Here is a 22,125-nt window from a genome sequence, read left to right as displayed (position 1 = left end):
ACATAAAAAAGGCCATCTAAATTTGGTTTCCAAATAGGATAATCAGACCCACGATTTTGAATTAGAGCAGTGAGCTCAACTTTCAAAGCTTCCCAAAGTTGCACGGAGTTTCTAAAGAAACTAAATTCCAACCGCATTAGTTATTCAACTTTCCCTAATTTTTTATGTCATTGTAAACACCTATAATTATATAAGTGTATTAAAAAATTAACTGATTTTTTTTAGACATACTCTTTCATCTACAAGAAAGCACACAAAGAGAAAAAGAAAAAGAAAGAACTAATGTACTCATCTTCAATATAAAGAAAGGATCCTTCATCGTGGACGTAGGCTTCAATTTTGGCCGAACCACGTAAAAACCTTGTAGCATCTTTCTTCTTCTCCTTTCATCTTCATATCCCTGTGAGCACCATATACTCAATCAAAACCATAGGAAAGAAATTCATTAGGGTTTTGTTTGTAAAGATAGAGAACGAAGAAGACGAAAGAAAAAGTAACGGTAAAGTAATTCCTCTATCTTTTTCTTTTCGTATTTTCCTTTCTCACTAACGTGCAGGGATAAACAAAATTTACCTCCACACGCATGTACGATCATACTGCAAAGACGTGACACCTTCTCCTCCAAGCATCCGAAAGCATCCTGCACTCGAAATAAGGCCCAAAGTAAAATTAGAAATAATAAGGCCCAACAATTGATATCAAAGCAAATCTTGATTTTAAGAAACTGAATCTTGGAGGAGTTAAAGCAAAGCAAACTTGAATAATGGCAGTGGCAAGTGTAGAAATCAAGAAGTTCGATGGCAATGGAGGCTGTCTTATGGAAGGCAAAAATCAAGGCCTTGCTAGGACAACAAAAGACTCACAAATCCCTTTTAGATCATTAAGAACTTCCAACAACACTCACAACAATACAAAAGGAAAAAATGGAGTTAAATGTCTATGGTACACTCTAATACTAAATCTTAGTGACAACGTAATAAGGCAAATATTAGAAGAAGATACCGCACATAAAATTTGGAAGAAATTAGAAAATTTATATGCCATTAAAGATCTCCCAAACAAAATGTATATGAGGGAGAAATTCTTCACATACAAGATGGACCCTTCAAATAATTTAACAGACAACTTAGATGAGAAGTACGTAGTTTCAGAGTTTAAAAGTCTTGAAGACAAACTCATAGATGATAATGAGGCATTTGTTCTCCTAAATTCTGTACCTGAGGCATACAAAGAGGTGAAAAATGCACTAAAGTATGACAGAGACTCAGTTAAAACAGATGCTATAATATTAGCCCTAAGAACTAGAGAATTGAAAATACAGTAATCTCAAAAAGAGCATCACAGTGGAGATGATTTATTTGTCAAAGGAAAATATCAAATTAATCAGGGTAAAAATAGTAGCAAATCTTTTTCAAATGAAGAAAAGAAAGTCAAACAAAAAAATAAATGTAAGTATTGTAAAAAGAAGGAACACCTGATCCACGAGTGTTTTTTCTCAAGAAAAAGAATCAAGAAAAAGAAAATGACTCAAAGGGAAAGCAACTTGAAGGCTCCATAGTAGAAAGTTCATATGCCTATACTGATGCCTTAGCATCAACCTTAGACCAAGTCAATCATGTTAACCCATTTGAAAAGCATGATTGGGTCCTAAATTCCGGTTGCACCTACCATATGACACCTTTTAGAGTATGGTTCAATAATCAGCAAAGAGTCTATATTTATGGGGAATAATAATGCTTGTAACATTGCAAGAATTGGACTAGTCACCATGAAACTAAAAGATGGGACTGTGAAACTTCTTAGAAATGTAAGACATGTTCTTCACCTTAAAAGAAATTTAATCTCCCTAGGAATGCTAGACTCTTTAGGGTGTGAATACAAAGGAAAATGTGGAGTTTTCCAAGTTTTTATGGGCTCTAAAGAAGTATTGGTTGGGGAAAAGATAAATGACCTTTTTATAATAAAAGGGGTTGAAATGATAGAGGAAACAAATGCTATTTTAGCAAATGATAAAAGACTCTCTCATATAAGCCAGAAGGGACTTGAGGTTCTATCTAAATAAGGCATTCTACCTCAAGATATATGTAGTAAGTTATCTTTCTATGAACATTGTATGCCAGACAAAGCAAGGAAAGAAAGCTTCACCAAAGCACAACACACAACTAAAGAAATTCTAGACTACATCCATTCAGATCTATAGGGTCCAACCTCAACTCCAAGTCTAAGTGGCTCAAGGTACTTCTTATTCTTTACTGATGATTTTTCTAGAAAAAGTTGGATTTATTTTCTAAAAAAAAATACCAAGTTTTTGAAAAATTTAAAGAATGGAATTTGATGATAGAAAAACAAACTGATAAAGAAATTAAGTACCTTATAACTAACAATAATTTGAAGTTTTGTGGAGAGATGTTCACTATTTTTTGCAGGTAAAATGGAATCAAAAGACACAAAACAGTGAGATACACACCTCAACAAAATGGGGTGGCAGAAAGACATAACAGAACTATAATGGAAAGGGTAAGATGCCTACTATTATATGCCATCTTAGATGAAAAGTTTTGGGCTGAAGTTGCTGTCTATGTTGTGTTCACACTGAATAGAAGCCCTCATACCTCCTTAGGACTCTTAACACCTGAGGAGAAATGGTCCAAACACTCACCAAATCTAAATGATCTCAAGTTGTTTGGATGTGTAGGGTATGTCAATCAAAACCAAGGGAAACTAAAAGCTAGAGGTATTAAGTGTATGTTTGTTGACTTCACAGAAGGGGTAAAGAGTTTTAACTTGTGGCACCCCACCAACAAGAAGTTTATAATCAATAGGGATGTTCATTTCAGAGAAACCAAGATGTTTATGCAAGGAAAAGGTAATATTGAAGGAAATCATAATGCCACAGAAACCTATACTACTCAGATTGAGGTGGAGAATACTAGAAACAGTGCTCAGTCTACTGAGGAAACTACTGTTATTGATCAAGAACAAGTAGAGAACATATGTGGAGAACAAACTGAAATAGTTGAAGAACAACTTGACTTGAGCCAATACTCCCTAGCAAGAGACAGACAAAGAAGGATAATTGTTCCTCCAACTAGGTATGTTGAAACTAACTATATAAGTTTTGTTCTAAACGCTATTGTAGCTCCTAATGACAATGAACCTAGTTCTTTTGAGGAAGTTGTAAACAGTAATGATGCTAGACAGTGGATTGAAGCTATGAATAAAGAAATAAATTCACTAAAAGTGAATGATACATAGACTCTTGCCTCTCTGCCTGAGGGATGCAAACCAATATCATCTAATTAGATCTATAAACTCAAGGAGGGAGTCACCAAGAACTCATAATCAAGGTTCAAGGCAAGACTAGTAGCTAAGGGTTTCACTTAAAGGGAAGATATAAACTATTTTAAAATTTTCTGACCGGTTGTTAAACAAACCTCTATTAGACTTCAACTATCCCTAGTTACTCAAAATAATCTAGAGTTAGACCAACTTGATGTAAAGACGACCTTTCTTCATGGCTATCTAAATGAAACTATTTGCATGGTTTAACCCAAAGGTTTTGAGGTTCAAGGTAAGGAAGAGCTCTAAACCTTACTAAAGAAGTCAATTTATGGACTGAAGCAATCACCTAGCTGCTAGTATAGAAGATTTCATGATTTTATATCTAGGCTGGGTTTTGATATAAGTTTATACGATATGTGTGTCTACATAAACTCAACAACCTACAAGGAAGGAAACATGATTGCCATAGGGGTTATTTTAATTTGCTTCCGCTTAATGTTTTGTTTCTCGTGTTTTGTTTTCGTACTTGAGATTGTTTAGAAAATTTTATAGTTGAACTGTATTCACGAATTAGTAAACATTTCTTGAAAGTGTTGGCTATTTTAAATAGGGCCCAAATATAAATTTTTGTTTTCTTTGAGACTTTGAAATTATTTGAGATTGAGATTTTGTGTAAACTCAGGTCTTTATTTGAAATTAATGACTCCGACTTACTTAGAAAAGTTGGGTCGTTACAAGTGTAACAATTAAATAATTGTAAAAATTGTCCATATCCTAGTACTGATAGACATTTCAATCATACTTAAGATCTAATAATAGTTTATCAGTGATAGAACAATATCGCTCATATAAATTAATAATACAAAGAATAGTTTATCGTTTATCCAAATCTATTGCTCATAGCTTTTTTCTTTATACACATTTCACAGAAAATATTAAATATATTTTAATAGGGTTACAACTTAATATGAAACGAGAATATAACATGTCAACTCAACAAGCTAACTCTAACAATTTATAAGAGATAAAAAGATAGTGCTGATATACCAAAACACTCAATACGAACATTTATTTAAATGAAAAAAAAACAAAAAATCAATTTAAATGCAAGATGAGAAAAAAATTACACATCAACAAAAGAAATTAATGATTTGTTTGCGAAAGTAAAGAAAAAAAAAAGATAATTAATTTATTTGAGAATAAGTAGAAATAAGGGGATTAATTTGGAGAGAAAAAGAAATAAATGAGGAATGAGAAGAGAGAGACGCTTAATTTGTTTGGAATAGAGAAAAATTAATTAATAGAACAAGAAAGAGAAGAAGAAATAGAAGGATTACGTTGGGAAATGAAAGAATTAAGTAAGAAAAATGGGAGAATAAATTGAGAAAGAGAATGAATAAAAGGATTAAGAATAATTACTTTCCTTCCCGTAATCCGTGGACCAAAGAAGGAAAGAACTCGAACATTTTTTATACCTTTCCTTTCTTCATCCCAAATGACCTTTAAAAAGTAAAGTTTAGGAGTGATAAATATCTTACATTTACTATGACAAAAATGAAAAAGATCGTAAACGATTAAATTAAGAAATCATAAATGGTGTAGATACATCTAAATGAAGATAAAAAAACCAAATTAAATGTAAAGCGGAAAAGATTAAGTGTTGAATGAATTATTTTAAAATTGTAAGAGTAATTTTTTCTTTTAATTTTGCTATTTGTATAATTTATTAATTCTTTTGTTATATTCTTAATTATTTTGGGTTAAAAACTTAGATGCAAGCAATATTATATATCGTTACATACATACGTATGTATATGTATATAATATACATACTTATATGATAGAAAATGAGACATGCTACAAATTAAACTTACACGAAAATATATAAGCTATTTTACTCTAGTAATTTTAAATAATTTAGAAATTAACATGCTCTAAAATTAAATAGAATAATTCAACAAAGTTGATTCAATTTATGTAATCTCATTAAAAACATAAATCAAACACTACCACTGGTGTTTTCTTTTTGAAAATAACAAACATGTAAAATGCATATTAAAACTTTTAATTTGATTAACACTTCACATTTCACTCACTCTTTGAGGGCATAGCGTCTACATGTGATGTAAATACTATGAGGTTTGATTCGATATCAATAATCATTTTTTAGAATACAGTATAATTTTAAATTATCAAATACATATTTTATGATATAAATTTCAACACAAAATAATAGATATAGATATATAGATATATATAAGATATATATAATATATAAACATATACATACAATATGCATACAAATATACATATATGTATTGATAATATATACATACATATATTTGATAAAATAATATTCCCTATTTTAACATTATTTTTTTGTAATAATTTTTATAGATAGCTAATTTTCTTTGACCATTTTTAATATTAATGTAAATTGCTATATTATTGTTGTACTAATTTTTTAATTTTGTGATTAGACATATTTTTCATAACAAAAATATTATTTATTTATGGCCCAATTTTCGTGGATAATTTGGTTAAAGTAATTAAATCAATTAGTTACTGTAAGGAGAATTAATACTAAATGTGACAATATTTTAAAATTAGATGATTTTGTTTGAAAATTGAAAAAGATTAAACGAGTTAAGGAGAAGATGAAGTGAGTGTTGAGAAGAAATTAAAGAGAAGTAGACAAGGAATGAAGATAAGTTGAGAGGGAGAAAACACTACTAATTCAATATTCATAAATATTGATAGGAAAGAGTAATAACTTGTAAATATTGTTATATGAATATTTATAAAGTTTTTTTCAATACAATTCTATTTGGATGAGACTGTATATATTTAATCGAATATATATAGATCATATATATCTTAGATAAAATAGACTGTATATATTTCAATAAAGAGTATATAATGCGCATATATGTTATATATAGTGTATACATTAGTATATATTTTTATATCTCTATTCATATATGTTTAAGAATTTATCAAACTATATCATATAACAATTTTTAGATAAAATATTAAGAAGTTTTTAAAGCATTGTTAGATATATGATAATTTATAATTATAACAATTTTTTATATATTTCATAAACGCTTTCATTTTACATTGAAATTTCGAAGACAACTTGTATATTGCAACCGTTTTTTACATCTTCACCACAATCATTTTTATTCTCTAATATCACTTCACTTTCTCACAATTCTTTATTTGATTCTCACTATATTTTTTGCCTCAAACTTCTCAATTTTTTCCTTGATTTTCTCTGTGCATTCAATTATTATTACATTTGCCCAATAGGATACACTGATTGATTCTAATTTGTCAAACTTGTGATTCATGTAATATGTTAACATTTCAATCCGAACACAGTAATAAATAATCTGCAATTATTCAACTGATAATTTAACATTTTTCTCTATTAATATAGTAAATAAACTACATATAAAAGAATAATGTCACTGTTGAGTCTATCGTTGTTAAATTTTAACATCGAATAATTAGTCAAAACGATTTAAGAACATAAATAAACATAATTCATAATGTTTAATCTAATGTACGACAATGCTAATGTGAACTGTATCACAAATATCCTTAAATTTAAATATTGAGAAATTTGCAAGTCAAACTATGAGAATGTCTTGTTTATTTTGAAGCATTATTTTTCTTGGTTTATGTATCTTTAACTTAATATTTTCAATATTCTTTATTACTTTTGAGTTTTATTAAAATTGAAAAATGATATTGAATTAGAATTTATACATATGCAGATATTGCAAAACAACAAATGTGATTTTTATAATACTTTTAGTTTATTATGTGTCATGCACTATTTTTCACATTACTTTCACATTTATTGTCATCATTTTGTTTAATTTCTTCATTATCTTCAATATTTGGTAAATATTAATAGCAGTGTTGTAACGCTCAAAACTCGAAGGTAATTTATCTTAAGAAAATTTTTCGATTTGTACAAGATTTATTTTTTGAAGAAAATATGTTGAAGGGGGAGAAAGAAGATTTGAAAATGTGATAATATAATTATATATATATATATATATATATTTATTTATTTATTTATATTTTAGTTTTATTATTTAATTTAAATAAAAGAAAAGAAAAATAATTTTTTTTCCTTCCTTCTTCCTCCCGTTTTCTTCCAGCCGCGCGTTTCCTCTTCTTCCAGCCGCAATTCACAACCGACGTACACTCTAATCTGTTTGTACGATCTTCGTTGTTAGGTTCGATCGTCGCTGCCGCCGTTTTTGTTGTGAGTTCTCTGATAAGTAAAATTGATAGTTTCTGTTTGATGGATTGTTAAGATAAAATATCAAATGAAACGTTTGGTTAATACTGTTCTTGAAGGTGTTGGAAGTGACATTGGGTCCCTCGTGTTCATAACCGAAATTGTGAATTTTGGAGTTTGGCTCGCCAATACTTCGTATCTTTTGTGGGATATAGTTTGTTTAAGAAATTGAGCAACCTTGAGGTAAGGGATTTTCTACTGGACTCAACAACAAAATTAAGATATATTGACTAATTAAGATGTATTGACTGTATGGATCGAAACATTATATGTGAAGTGAGTAGGGACGACAGTTATGATGTATGTTTGCTGTGTTTGACTGGGAGAAATTAATATATATATATATGTGCATGGATTGATGTGGACTATGGTTGAGTATATGTTGTGACTGTCTGGTTATGTATATGTACAAAGATAAGGATGTGGAAACGGCTGAATCTCGTAGATGTTGCTTATATAAAGTGTGGATTTGATTAGTAGATTGATTGTTGTCTAGACTGAATGTATAATCTACTGTTATGTTGTGTGCTTGTGAACGGAAGAAACGTCATGGTTGTGTCCTTGGTGACTGAGGAGGAGGTTATGATTGTTTAACTTGTTAACTGATGTAATGATATGTTTTGTGTAACGACCCAACTTTTCTAGGTAAGTCGAGGTCGTTAATTTTTGACAAAAGACTTTGGTTGATACAAAATGAAACATAAGTCAATTTAAAAACAATTTATGTCAGGCCTGATTTTCAAATATTCAAGAAAACATAAAATAATACTATTTACAACAAACGTTTGTAAACTAAATTTCAATTCATTTTAAACCTCACAAGAACTCATAAGCGGAAGCAAAAACACGTTTCCTATGGCATCACGCTTCCTTCCTGCCCCTCGCCGGTTTGCCACCTTTATTTCCTTTGCCTGAAAATTAAACATAAGAAGGGTGAGTATAACAATACTCAGTAACAGACCCTCTACTGGTCTCGTCAGGGGAAAATAAATTGTTAAAGTTCTATTGGGACACCCTGTACAGTCACAGTCTTGTGATCCCGTAGGATACACATCTCAGTCTAACGCCCCGAGGGACGTACATATCAGTCTAACGCCCCGAGGGACGTACATATCAGTCTAACGCCCCGAGGGACATACATATCAGTCTAACGCCCCGAGGGACGTACATATCAGTCTAACGCCCCGAGGGACGTTCATATCAGTCTAGTGTTCTGCAGAAACACATATCAGTCAAATGCTCCCGAAGGTGCAAAATAAATTGGTGATCCCGTGGGACACCTACAAGGTAAACATCCCAATACAACCTAACAATTTATCCCCTCATTCCATTCAATCCATCTTTCAGTTACTTCAAAACATAAAGTTCTTTCTCTCGACGTCCTAACAGTCAACTTATCTCACTTTAGTCATATGTCTGTCAATAATATACTAATACGTCAGTCAATCAAACTATACAGTCAATACACCCCTCAGTTCACCAGCACAAACCACAGTTCAGTATAATCCACATCCAACCGAAACAAATTCACTAGTTCACATCCAAATCTTTATACAGCACAATCTATTAATATCATCATGTACACATATGCATAATTTCAGTCATTCACATGTATACTTTCGGCAATCCACGTCAATTCACACATCAATGTATATATATATGTTTCCAGTCAAATACAACATACACTAAACATTTAGTCTGCAATCAAACATGTACATCTTAATCATCATCCATACAGTCCAACACAACTCAAAAACTTTAGGTGAGTCCAGTAGAAAATCCCTTACCTCGATTTCTATGCAAATTCTTCAATCTACTAAATCCAATGAATCAAATCTTAAACATAATCAATCATAAAATCAACATCGTTCTAAATAGTTTCAACCTTTCAAATTACTCAATATGTAAATTCCACAACTTACCGAAATACTGGCGAACTGAACCATCAACAATTCACAAATTTGTTGTGAATTTAAGGGAGCCCAAGGTTACTCCCAACACCTCAACGCACGACTGTCGACTCGCAGCAAAATCCTAAGTGTAGGTCGGTCAGCGGTCGGCTAAAGAAGACGTGGCTGGAGAATCGCGCGGCAGTGCAGCGGTTGGAACGAAGGTTGCGCGGCTGGCTTCACGAACCGGCCGACGGTTAAGAGCGGCGGTTGCGATGCAGATGGACGGCGGTTTCGATCCGAAGGAGAAAAGAGAGGGTGGCGGTTGGGTTCGGCAAGCGGCGACGGTTTTGCTTCGCGAACGGAGATGGAGACGGCAGATCGGCGCGCAGGACGACTGCAACGTAGATCTGGACTGGCAGCGGCACGGTCTTGCTTCGCGGCGGGGCTGCAGACGGAAGAAGAAAATGGAAGGAAGGGACCGGCGGCTGGCTGCGGCTAGGCTGCGGCGGGAAGGAAACGGAAGGGAAAGGATCGGCGACTGGGCTGCGGCTGGGCACGAACGGAAGGAGAAGAGGAACGGAGATGGCCGGCGGCGGTTGCTGCGCGAACGGAGAGAACGGAAGGGATGGGCGTACGGGAGGAAGAAGAAAGTAAATTTTTTTTTCATTTTCTTTTCTTTTATTTAATAAAATGTAAAATATATATAATAATAAAAATAGAATTAAATACATATATATATTTAATTATATTAATACATTTTCAAATCTTCTTTCTCCCCTTCAACATATTTAAACAAAAAATCTTGAACAAATCGAAATAATTCTCTCAAAATAATTTACCTTCAAGTTTGGGGCGTTACATTTTTTTTACTGACCTTGGGCTAAATTAGAGTAAGACGACTGTTTGAGGTTAAATAAGGAGTTTACGTGATGAGAATGTTTAATTGATCTGTGAGTGACTGTTAAGATGTTTAGAATGGACTGAGGGGAAAAATTGTTAGCTTTTATTGGGATGTGTGCCTTGTAGGTGTCCCACGGGATCACCAATTATTCTGCACCTTCGGGAGCATTAGACTGATATGTGTTTCTGCAGAACACTAGACTGAAATGTACGTCCCTCGGGGCGTTAGACTGAAATGTGCATCCTACGGGATCACAAGACTGCGACTGTACAGGGTGTCCCAATACAATCTTAACAATTTATTTTCCCCTGACGGGACCAGTAGAGGGTCTCTTACTGGGTATTTTTATACTCACCCTTCTTATGTTTAATTTTCAGGCAAAGGTAATAAAGGTGGCAAACCGACGAGGGGCATGAAGGAAACGTGATTGCCATAGGGGTTATTTTAATTTGCTTCCGCTTAATGTTTTGTTTCTCGTGTTTTGTTTTCGTACTTGAGATTGTTTAGAAAATTTTATAGTTGAACTGTATTCACGAATTAGTAAACATTTCTTGAAAGTGTTGGCTATTTTAAATAGGGCCCAAATATAAATTTTTGTTTTCTTTGAGACTTTGAAATTATTTGAGATTGGGAAAGAGAATGAATAAAAGGATTAAGAATAATTACTTTCCTTCCCGTAATCCGTGGACCAAATAAGGAAAGAACTCGAACATTTTTTATACCTTTCCTTTCTTCATCCCAAATGACCTTTAAAAAGTAAAGTTTAGGAGTGATAAATATCTTACATTTACTATGACAAAAATGAAAAAGATCGTAAACGATTAAATTAAGAAATCATAAATGGTGTAGATACATCTAAATGAAGATAAAAAAAACCAAATTAAATGTAAAGCGGAAAAGATTAAGTGTTGAATGAATTATTTTAAAATTGTAAGAGTAATTTTTTCTTTTAATTTTGCTATTTGTATAATTTATTAATTCTTTTGTTATATTCTTAATTATTTTGGGTTAAAAACTTAGATGCAAGCAACATTATATATCGTTACATACATACGTATGTATATGTATATAATATACATACTTATATGATAGAAAATGAGACATGCTACAAATTAAACTTACACGAAAATATATAAGCTATTTTACTCTAGTAATTTTAAATAATTTAGAAATTAACATGCTCTAAAATTAAATAGAATAATTCAACAAAGTTGATTCAATTTATGTAATCTCATTAAAAACATAAATCAAACACTACCACTGGTGTTTTCTTTTTGAAAATAACAAACATGTAAAATGCATATTAAAACTTTTAATTTGATTAACACTTCACATTTCACTCACTCTTTGAGGGCATAGCGTCTACATGTGATGTAAATACTATGAGGTTTGATTTAATATCAATAATCATTTTTTAGAATACAATATAATTTTAAATTATCAAATACATATTTTATGATATAAATTTCAACACAAAATAATAGATATATATAAGATATATATAATATATAAACATATACATATAATATGCATACAAATATACATATATGTATTGATAATATATACATACATATATTTGATAAAATAATATTCCCTATTTTAACATTATTTTTTTGTAATAATTTTTATAGATAGCTAATTTTCTTTGACCATTTTTAATATTAATGTAAATTGCTATATTATTGTTGGACTAATTTTTTAATTTTGTGATTAGACATATTTTTCATAACAAAAATATTATTTATTTATGGCCCAATTTTCGTGGGTAATTTGGTTAAAGTAATTAAATCAATTAGTTACTGTAAGGAGAATTAATACTAAATGTGACAATATTTTAAAATTAGATGATTTTGTTTGAAAATTGAAAAAGATTAAACGAGTTAAGGAGAAGATGAAGTGAGTGTTGAGAAGAAATTAAAGAGAAGTAGACAAGGAATGAAGATAAGTTGAGAGGGAGAAAACACTACTAATTCAATATTCATAAATATTGATAGGAAAGAGTAATAACTTGTAAATATTGTTATATGAATATTTATAAAGTTTTCTTCAATACAATTCTATTTGGATGAGACTGTATATATTTAATCGAATATATATAGACTATATATATCTTAGATAAAATAGACTGTATATATTTCAATAAAGAGTATATAATGCGCATATATGTTATATATAGTATATACATTAGTATATATTTTTATATCTCTATTCATATATGTTTAAGAATTTATCAAACTATATCAGATAACAATTTTTAGATAAAATATTAAGAAGTTTTTAAAGCATTGTTAGATATATGATAATTTATAATTATAACAATTTTTTATATATTTCATAAACGCTTTCATTTTACATTGAAATTTCGAAGACAACTTGTATATTGCAACCGTTTTATACATCTTCACCACAATCATTTTTATTCTCTAATATCACTTCACTTTCTCACAATTCTTTATTTGATTCTCACTATATTTTTTGCCTCAAACTTCTCAATTTTTTCCTTGATTTTCTCTGTGCATTCAATTATTATTACATTTGCCCAATAGGATACACTGATTGATTCTAATTTGTCAAACTTGTGATTCATGTAATATGTTAACATTTCAATCCGAACACAGTAATAAATAATCTGCAATTATTCAACTGATAATTTAACATTTTTCTCTATTAATATAGTAAATAAACTACATATAAAAGAATAATGTCACTGTTGAGTCTATCGTTGTTAAATTTTAACATCGAATAATTAGTCAAAACGATTTAAGAACATAAATAAACATAATTCATAATGTTTAATCTAATGTACGACAATGCTAATGTGAACTGTATCACAAATATCCTTAAATTTAAATATTGAGAAATTTGCAAGTCAAACTATGAGAATGTCTTGTTTATTTTGAAGCATTATTTTTCTTGGTTTATGTATCTTTAACTTAATATTTTCAATATTCTTTATTACTTTTGAGTTTTATTAAAATTGAAAAATGATATTGAATTAGAATTTATACATATGCAGATATTGCAAAACAACAAATGTGATTTTTACACTAGTACAAAAGTGGGCTACGACGACAGTTATTTACTGTCGCGAACGGATTTCGCGACAGTTATTTTCAGTCATAGAAGCGGGAGTCATAGAAAGGCCTTCGACGACAGTTTTTGAAAACTGTCGCAATAGGTTGTTTTATGACATGAAATAAATGTCGTTAATCAACATTCAACGACATTCAATAACTATCATAATTTATTTTATGACATTCAATAACTATCATCATTTCTTTATTAACGACAGTTAAATAATTGTCACGAATTCTATTATCGTGACATGTATTAATTGTCATGAATATGTTTTTCGCGACAGTTTTTTTTTTTTTTTTTTTGTAAAAATGTCATTGTTTAGTTATTGACGACATTTTTTTCCAGTCAACGATTGTGCAATCGTGACAGTTTTTCGATAACATTAAATGTCATTGTTTTGCCATTGACGACATTTTTTTTCCAGTCAAATATAATGCAATCGTGACAGTTTTTTTTTTAAAAAAATTGTCATTGTTTATCTTATGACGACATGTTATTCCTGTCACATATAGAGCAATCGTGACAATTTATTTTGTTAAATAACTGTCATCGTTCTCCAATTTACAACAACTATTAACTATCACATTTCTCAATTTCCTATAGTTTTATTCTGTTCTCCATGCAGCTCCACCATTACACGAACCATTAGAATGACAATAATGTAGCTGAGAATGACAAATTTGAAATTATACAAGTTTCACACCAATGTACAAGAAAATAGCCAACACTTTAATATATATACACTATAATACGATTTATAATATTTGTACATCTTAATACAAGTTTCAGTAATCCACATGTACGAAATACTAACCCTTAATCAAAAAATATCTTAAATAGCATTCGAATATATTTGACTGGACCAACCGAGAATGTTCGTTTCTGGAAATGATATTTGAAACAAAACTCATGAACTTGTCGACTCCAGTTGAACCTACAAAGAATCCATAACACATACGTACAGTCAATGAATAACTAAATCAACGTCTCAACAAAATACAGAACACAAACAAGAACTTCAACACTTGATTCCATGAAATGAAAAGAGAAGACCATGAGGACTATATTAGGCAAACACAGCAAACAAAAACATACTGCTACTCTTTCTCTCTAGAATACACATACCAAAAACATACCCAGCTCACTCTTTCTCTCTAGAATACACATACCAAAAACATACCCAGCTCACTGTCCCATTCTCTATTCATTTTACTACCCCACTCATGGTGGTCCCTCTTCAAATCTGATAATGAAAATGAAGTTCCTAAGAAGAGGAGAAAGAGATCAAGGAGAAGAAGAACGTCCAACCAAATGGCCACTGCAAATTGAACAACTTCTTGGGTTGTTCCTAGTCCTTAGAACAAAACAGCCTACGACAATACATGTACGACAATTTGTAATCCTTAGAGTTAAACAGTTTGTATTATGCAATCATCGCCAATAAAGATGAACTATGAATATCTTCCCCACATATCATCAGCTGTAGTCAGAATTTACAATCAATTGACTAAATAGCTCTAAAATAGAATAGTATTACAAAGTAAGCAAATAAAATAACATACCAAATGAACATGAGACTATAAATGTTACCTTATAGGAAAATTTTCATAGCATTGGAGTGTCGATTTCTTGTCTTTAGATACTCCATAAAGAGTAAGCACAATGGCTAAATTCTCAATTGCAATAAGAAAAACAAAAAAAAGACGTAATACTCATAAAAAGGAGTCAATGACTAATCACATAAAACAATCTAATAAAAAAGAACAAGATCATTATCACAATTACAAAAAGTCCTAGTGATCAATGCCCAAACTGAATAATTAAACCTCTTGATGCAGCAGGTTGGAGTACCATGCCAAATCCATTCTGGAACAAGAGAAATCTCATTCCTTAGAGATGAGAAAAAGCTCTCCAAGAACAACGTTCTATATTGGAAAGATATTCAAGAGGTTCAAATACACTCTAAATTGGCTATCTATAGCCTTACAGGAAAATAAGACAATTAACCAATTAACTAAAATATACTAATTATCCTTATCACCTCTCTAGCTTACTTTTTGCATTATGTTCCTATGTCTTTTTTTTGTGCTATGTTGCTCTTTTTCACTTCTTTGAACATTGGTCTTTTTTTTCATTCTCTTAATGTAAAGTCCCGTCTCTTTTTTTTTTTTTTTCCAAAAAAACTCTCTAACTCCCTATCCTCCCCTCTAAATTTCTCCACATAATAGCGAAGAAGTTTGCTTGCCACAACCTAGCCAAGTCTTTCCCTTTCCTTCAATCTAAAAGAGAAGCTCAACAAATAGGAAGACTATCAACTAGATCATTGTAAAGTTAACTATGATCAAACGTATTGTAGATGTTCAGTATATGGTTCCGACAACCCTTAAGGAGATAAATCCTCAAAGCGATTCTTGGTGTTAAACTAAATTATTTTAAAGAATTTTTTCGGGAATGAATGGAATCAATAAGTGAACTGGTATTATCTTTAATAAATCCAAAGTAAACCAAACTTGCAAAAAATGTGACTTTTGAGAAAATAAATATACATCAACTATCTTCAATCACTTAAGATAGAAGTTTGAACACCCACGTGAACTTCCATCATTTCATTCATTTTCAATCACCAAAAAGAACAAAGGAAGTAAATTGAGTATTGTAAGTTAGGAACAAGAAAAGCAAACCTATCAGACGTAATTTCCGAAAATTTCTTAGGAGTCCAAGACATCAACAAATTCCCAACACAAAGCAAGCTGCCCTCATAATCCACTCCATTCACAGTGAACCCCGTCTCAGTATACCTTAAATCCCCGCATAAAAGAGTCAAAGATATAAAATTGAGGAAAGAAATCGATGCAAAAGACAAAAAGGAGAAGTTAGGGCAGTACCGTTGAAAACGAAGCTGATCTTTAGGGACATTGTCGATGAGATTGATCTGATCGTAAAGTGAAAAGGCACGTCTCAACGACGACAGAGGCTGGCTGAAACCAGGCTTCCGGCGCGGCAGTGCAGACAACGGAGGAGAAGGGATCGGTGGACGGCGGTTGTGAGCGGCAGACGTGGCGGTTACTGCTTCACACGGTGGCTCGGCTTCGACGGAGACAGAACAAGACGCGAAAATGGTGCAGATCTGGACCGGGCAGCGGCGGAAGGGCAACGGGCGGTCTTGCGGTGCAGATCTGGACGGCGGCAGATCTGGACGTGTACGGCTGCTTTGCGAACTGAAGAGAAGAGGAAAATGGAAGGGAAGGGTTGCGGCAGGGCTGCGAACGGAAGAAGAAAATGGAAGGGAAGTGAGGCGACGGTTTGCGGCGGGGCTGCGAACGGGAAGGAGAAGAGGAATGGAGGTCGGTCGGTGGCGGTTTTGCTTGGCGAACGGAGAGAAGGGGAAGGATGGGGCGGCTGGGCTGCGGCGGAAAGAAAGACGGAAGGGAACGGCGGAAGGAAAAGAGAAAAGAGAAGGAAAGGAGAAGGGAAAGGAGAAGGGAAAAGAGAAGGAAGGGGGGGGGGGGGTCGCGGCGCGCGAGGGAGAGAGAGGACGATGATGAGGATCCATAAATTTCTTTTTCCTTTTTCTTTTCTTTTTATTTAAATTAAATATAAATAATATATATATATATATATATATATATATTTATATAAAATAAAAAAACAAAATATATATATAACGGTTCTTGACGTTTTAAAAACGTTAAGCAAATTTTACAATAGTCTTGACGTTTTAAAACCGTCAAGAATATTTTATAAATTTCTTGACGTTTTTAAAAACGTCAAGTAAAATTTTAAATTCTTGACGTTTAAGAAACGTCAAGCATGTCGAATTCATACGCTTCTTGAATTTTAAAATTTTAAATTCTTGACGTTTAAGGAACGAAGGTTGCCCGGCTGGCTTCACGGCGGTTGTGAGCGGCGAACGTGGCGGTTACTGGTTCACACGGCGGCTCGGGCTTCGACGAAGACAGAACCGGTAATGGAGACGGCAGATCGGTGCGCGGGACGACTGCTGCAAAGTTGCTTCGCGAACCAGAGATGGAGACGGCAGATCGCGGGCTACGGCTGGGCTGCGGCGGGAAGAAAACGGAAGAGAAAGACGGCTGGCTGCGGCTGGGCTGCAGCGGGAAGGAAACGGAAGGGAAGGGAGAAGGAGACGGTGGAGTCGTCGCGGCGTACGGGAGGAAGGAGAAGAGGCGCGGCAGTTGCGGCTGGGGAGAAGGGGAAGAACTCGAACATTTTTACTGACATTGGGCTAAATTAGAGTAAGACGACTGTTTGAGGTTAAATAAGGAGTTTACGTGATGAGAATGTTTAATTGATCTGTGAGTGACTGTTAAGATGTTTAGAATGGACTGAGGGGAAAAATTGTTAGCTTTTATTGGGATGTGTGCCTTGTAGGTGTCCCACGGGATCACCAATTATTCTGCACCTTCGGGAGCATTAGACTGATATGTGTTTCTGCAGAACACTAGACTGAAATGTACGTCCCTCGGGGCGTTAGACTGAAATGTGCATCCTAAGGGATCACAAGACTGCGACTGTACAGGGTGTCCCAATAGAATCTTAACAATTTATTTTCTCCTGACGGGACCAGTAGAGGGTCTCTTACTGGGTATTTTTATACTCACCCTTCTTATGTTTAATTTTCAGGCAAAGGTAATAAAGGTGGCAAACCGACGAGGGGCAGGAAGGAAACGTGATTGCCATAGGGTTATTTTAATTTGCTTCCGCTTAATGTTTTGTTTCTCGTGTTTTGTTTTCGTACTTGAGATTGTTTAGAAAATTTTATAGTTGAACTGTATTCACGAATTAGTAAACATTTCTTGAAAGTGTTGGCTATTTTAAATAGGGCCCAAATATAAATTTTTGTTTTCTTTGAGACTTTGAAATTATTTGAGATTGAGAAAGAGAATGAATAAAAGGATTAAGAATAATTACTTTCCTTCCCGTAATCCGTGGACCAAATAAGGAAAGAACTCGAACATTTTTTATACCTTTCCTTTCTTCATCCCAAATGACCTTTAAAAAGTAAAGTTTAGGAGTGATAAATATCTTACATTTACTATGACAAAAATGAAAAAGATCGTAAACGATTACATTAAGAAATCATAAATGGTGTAGATACATCTAAATGAAGATAAAAAAAACCAAATTAAATGTAAAGCGGAAAAGATTAAGTGTTGAATGAATTATTTTAAAATTGTAAGAGTAATTTTTTCTTTTAATTTTGCTATTTGTATAATTTATTAATTCTTTTGTTATATTCTTAATTATTTTTGGTTAAAAACTTAGATGCAAGCAACATTATATATCGTTACATACATACGTATGTATATGTATATAATATACATACTTATATGATAGAAAATGAGACATGCTACAAATTAAACTTACACGAAAATATATAAGCTATTTTACTCTAGTAATTTTAAATAATTTACAAATTAACATGCTCTAAAAATTAAATAGAATAATTCAACAAAGTTGATTCAATTTATGTAATCTCATTAAAAACATAAATCAAACACTACCACTGGTGTTTTCTTTTTGAAAATAACAAACATGTAAAATGCATATTAAAACTTTTAATTTGATTAACACTTCACATTTCACTCACTCTTTGAGGGCATAGCGTCTACATGTGATGTAAATACTACGAGGTTTGATTCAATATCAATAATCATTTTTTAGAATACAATATAATTTTAAATTATCAAATACATATTTTATCATATAAATTTCAACACAAAATAATAGATATATATATATAGATATATATAAGATATATATAATATATAAACATATACATATAATATGCATACAAATATACATATATGTATTGATAATATATACATACATATATTTGATAAAATAATATTCCCTATTTTAACATTATTTTTTTGTAATAATTTTTATAGATAGCTAATTTTCTTTTACCATTTTTAATATTAATGTAAATTGCTATATTATTGTTGAACTAATTTTTTTAATTTTGTGATTAGACATATTTTTCATAACAAAAATATTATTTATTTATGGCCCAATTTTCGTGGGTAATTTGGTTAAAGTAATTAAATCAATTAGTTACTGTAAGGAGAATTAATACTAAATGTGACAATATTTTAAAATTAGATGATTTTGTTTGAAAATTGAAAAAGATTAAACGAGTTAAGGAGAAGATGAAGTGAGTGTTGAGAAGAAATTAAAGAGAAGTAGACAAGGAATGAAGATAAGTTGAGAGGGAGAAAACACTACTAATTCAATATTCATAAATATTGATAGGAAAGAGTAATAACTTGTAAATATTGTTATATGAATATTTATAAAGTTTTTTTCAATACAACTCTATTTGGATGAGACTGTATATATTTAATCGAATATATATAGATCATATATATCTTAGATAAAATAGACTGTATATATTTCAATAAAGAGTATATAATGCGCATATATGTTATATATAGTATATACATTAGTATATATTTTTATATCTCTATTCATATATGTTTAAGAATTTATCAAACTATATCAGATAACAATTTTTAGATAAAATATTAAGAAGTTTTTAAAGCATTGTTAGATATATGATAATTTATAATTATAACAATTTTTTATATATTTCATAAACGTTTTCATTTTACATTGAAATTTCGAAGACAACTTGTATATTGCAACCGTTTTTACATCTTCACCACAATCATTTTTATTCTCTAATATCACTTCACTTTCTCACAATTGTTTATTTGATTCTCACTATATTTTTTGCCTCAAACTTCTCAATTTTTTCCTTGATTTTCTCTGTGCATTCAATTATTATTACATTTGCCCAATAGGATTGTAAAGTCCCAAAGGTAAAAATATATATATATATATACCTTTTTTTTTTCTTTTCTTTTCTTTTTCTTTTCTTTTCTCTCTTCATATATATATACCTTTTTTTTTCTTTTCTTTTCTTTTCTTTTTCTTTTCTTTTCTCTCTTCTCCTTCCTCCCCGTGCGTTCTCCTTCCCGTTTGCAGCAACCGCCGCCTTATCCATTCTCCTTCCCGTTCGCAGCAACCGCCGCCGACCATCTTCTCTCTCCCTTCTCCTTCATTTTTCTGGCGCCGCCGTGCCCCGTCCCAATTGTCTCTGTCTCCGTCGAAGCCAAGGCCGCCGCGTGAACCTGTAACCGCCGTGTCTCTCCGCGCCGTTGTCCAGATCTGCAACGCCGGGTCCCCACCGGTAGCCCCGTCCCAATTGTTTTGCCGACGCTTATCGTTCAGATACGAGCCGTGTAGCATCCAACAGTTGTGCATTGTGAAGTCCTCATCTATTGTGCAACTCCTCGTTTTCCAGTCGCGGGTCCGACGTCCATCTTTATTGTAGTGCATATCTGTTTTGCACGCATCAGTTTCATTCGATTGTCGCTGATTCTGTTCTGTCGTCAATCGTCAAAGCTATGTTGTGATTTCATTGGTAAGGAGGAATTGTGGATTTAGTAGTATTGTTCTTGGCTAGCGTAAGTTTTGAAATTGATTAATTGATTTGGGTATTGCTTGATTTTAAGGTGATATTGGAGAGGTGTGCTTGGATATTTAAGTTTCGAAGTGAACTTCATTGGAATTGTTGCCTCATTCTACTTGGAATTTAATTTATTGGATTTAGTACGATTGAAGAACTTTACGTAAACTCGAGGTAAGGGACTTTCTACTGGACTCACCTAAAGTTTTTGAGTTGTGTTGGACTGTATGGATGATGATTAAGATGTACATGTTTGATTGCAGACTAAATGTTTAGTGTATGTTGTATTTGACTGGAAACATATATATATAAATTGATGTGGATTGCCGAAAGTATACATGTGAATGACTGAAATTATGCTTATGTGTACATGATGATATTATTAGATTGTGCTGTATAAAGATTGGATGTGAACTAGTGAATTTGTTTCGGTTGGATGTGGATTATACTGAACTGTGGTTTGTGCTGGTAAACTGAGGGGTGTATTGACTTGACTGTATAGTGGATTGACTGATGTATTAGCATTTTATTGACAGACATATGATTGTAGTAAAATAAGTTGACTGTTAGGATGTTGAAAGAAAGGACTTTGTGATTTGAAGTAACTGAAAGATGGGTTGAATGGAATGAGGGGATAAATTGTTAGGTTGTATTGGGATGTTTACCTTGTAGGTGTCCCACGGGATCACCAATTTATTTTGCACCTTCGGGAGCATTTGACTGATATGTGTTTCTGCAGAACACTTGACTGATATGTACGTCCCTCGGGGCGTTAGACTGATATGTACGTCCCTCGGGGCGTCAGACTGATATGTACGTCCCTCGGGGCGTTAGACTGAAATGTGTATCCTACGGGATCACAAGACTGCGACTGTACAGGGTGTCCCAATAGAACTTTAACAATTTATTTTCCCCTGAAGAGACCAGTAGAGGGTCTCTTACTGAGTATTGTTATACTCACCCTTCTTATGTTTAATTTTCAGGCAAAGGAAATAAAGGTGGCAAACCGGCGAGGGGCAGGAAGGAAGCGTGATTGCCATAGGGAATGTGTTATTTTGCTTCTGCTTATGATTTCTTTTAAGGTTTAAGATGTACTAAAACTTAGTTTACAAACTTTTATTTGTAAATAGTGTTATTGTTAAGTTTTCTTGAATATTTGAAA

At 32.3% G+C, this 22,125-nt stretch overlaps 1 protein-coding gene and 2 long non-coding RNA genes across 3 annotated transcripts; 1 reads left to right on the top strand and 2 right to left on the bottom strand.

Moving 5' to 3' along the window:
• The first annotated feature begins 10,011 nt into the window (after positions 1 to 10,011).
• On the top strand, positions 10,012 to 11,015 carry LOC116403746. Its single transcript, XR_004216579.1, has 2 exons — positions 10,012 to 10,142; positions 10,771 to 11,015. It is a non-coding gene; the product is annotated as an uncharacterized LOC116403746 (long non-coding RNA).
• A 3,118-nt stretch (positions 11,016 to 14,133) lies between these two features.
• On the bottom strand, positions 14,134 to 16,045 carry LOC116403699. The gene is made up of 2 exons (XR_004216515.1): positions 15,062 to 16,045; positions 14,134 to 14,951 (listed from the first exon to the last, which is right to left on the bottom strand). It is a non-coding gene; the product is annotated as an uncharacterized LOC116403699 (long non-coding RNA).
• Positions 16,046 to 16,091: 46 nt separating this feature from the next.
• LOC116403937 (extensin-like) lies at positions 16,092 to 17,024 on the bottom strand. Its single transcript, XM_031885881.1, has 2 exons — positions 16,357 to 17,024; positions 16,092 to 16,269 (listed from the first exon to the last, which is right to left on the bottom strand). The coding sequence occupies exons 1-2, from the start codon at positions 17,022 to 17,024 to the stop codon at positions 16,092 to 16,094; spliced, it is 846 nt and encodes a 281-aa protein (XP_031741741.1).
• Positions 17,025 to 22,125: the final 5,101 nt, after the last annotated feature.

This window comes from Cucumis sativus, chromosome 5 (genome assembly GCF_000004075.3).
Source record: "Cucumis sativus cultivar 9930 chromosome 5, Cucumber_9930_V3, whole genome shotgun sequence".
Taxonomy (NCBI): Eukaryota; Viridiplantae; Streptophyta; class Magnoliopsida; order Cucurbitales; family Cucurbitaceae; genus Cucumis; species Cucumis sativus.
The sequence above is the reverse complement of the archived record's forward strand: the minus strand, read 5'-3'. Positions and strand labels throughout refer to the sequence as shown.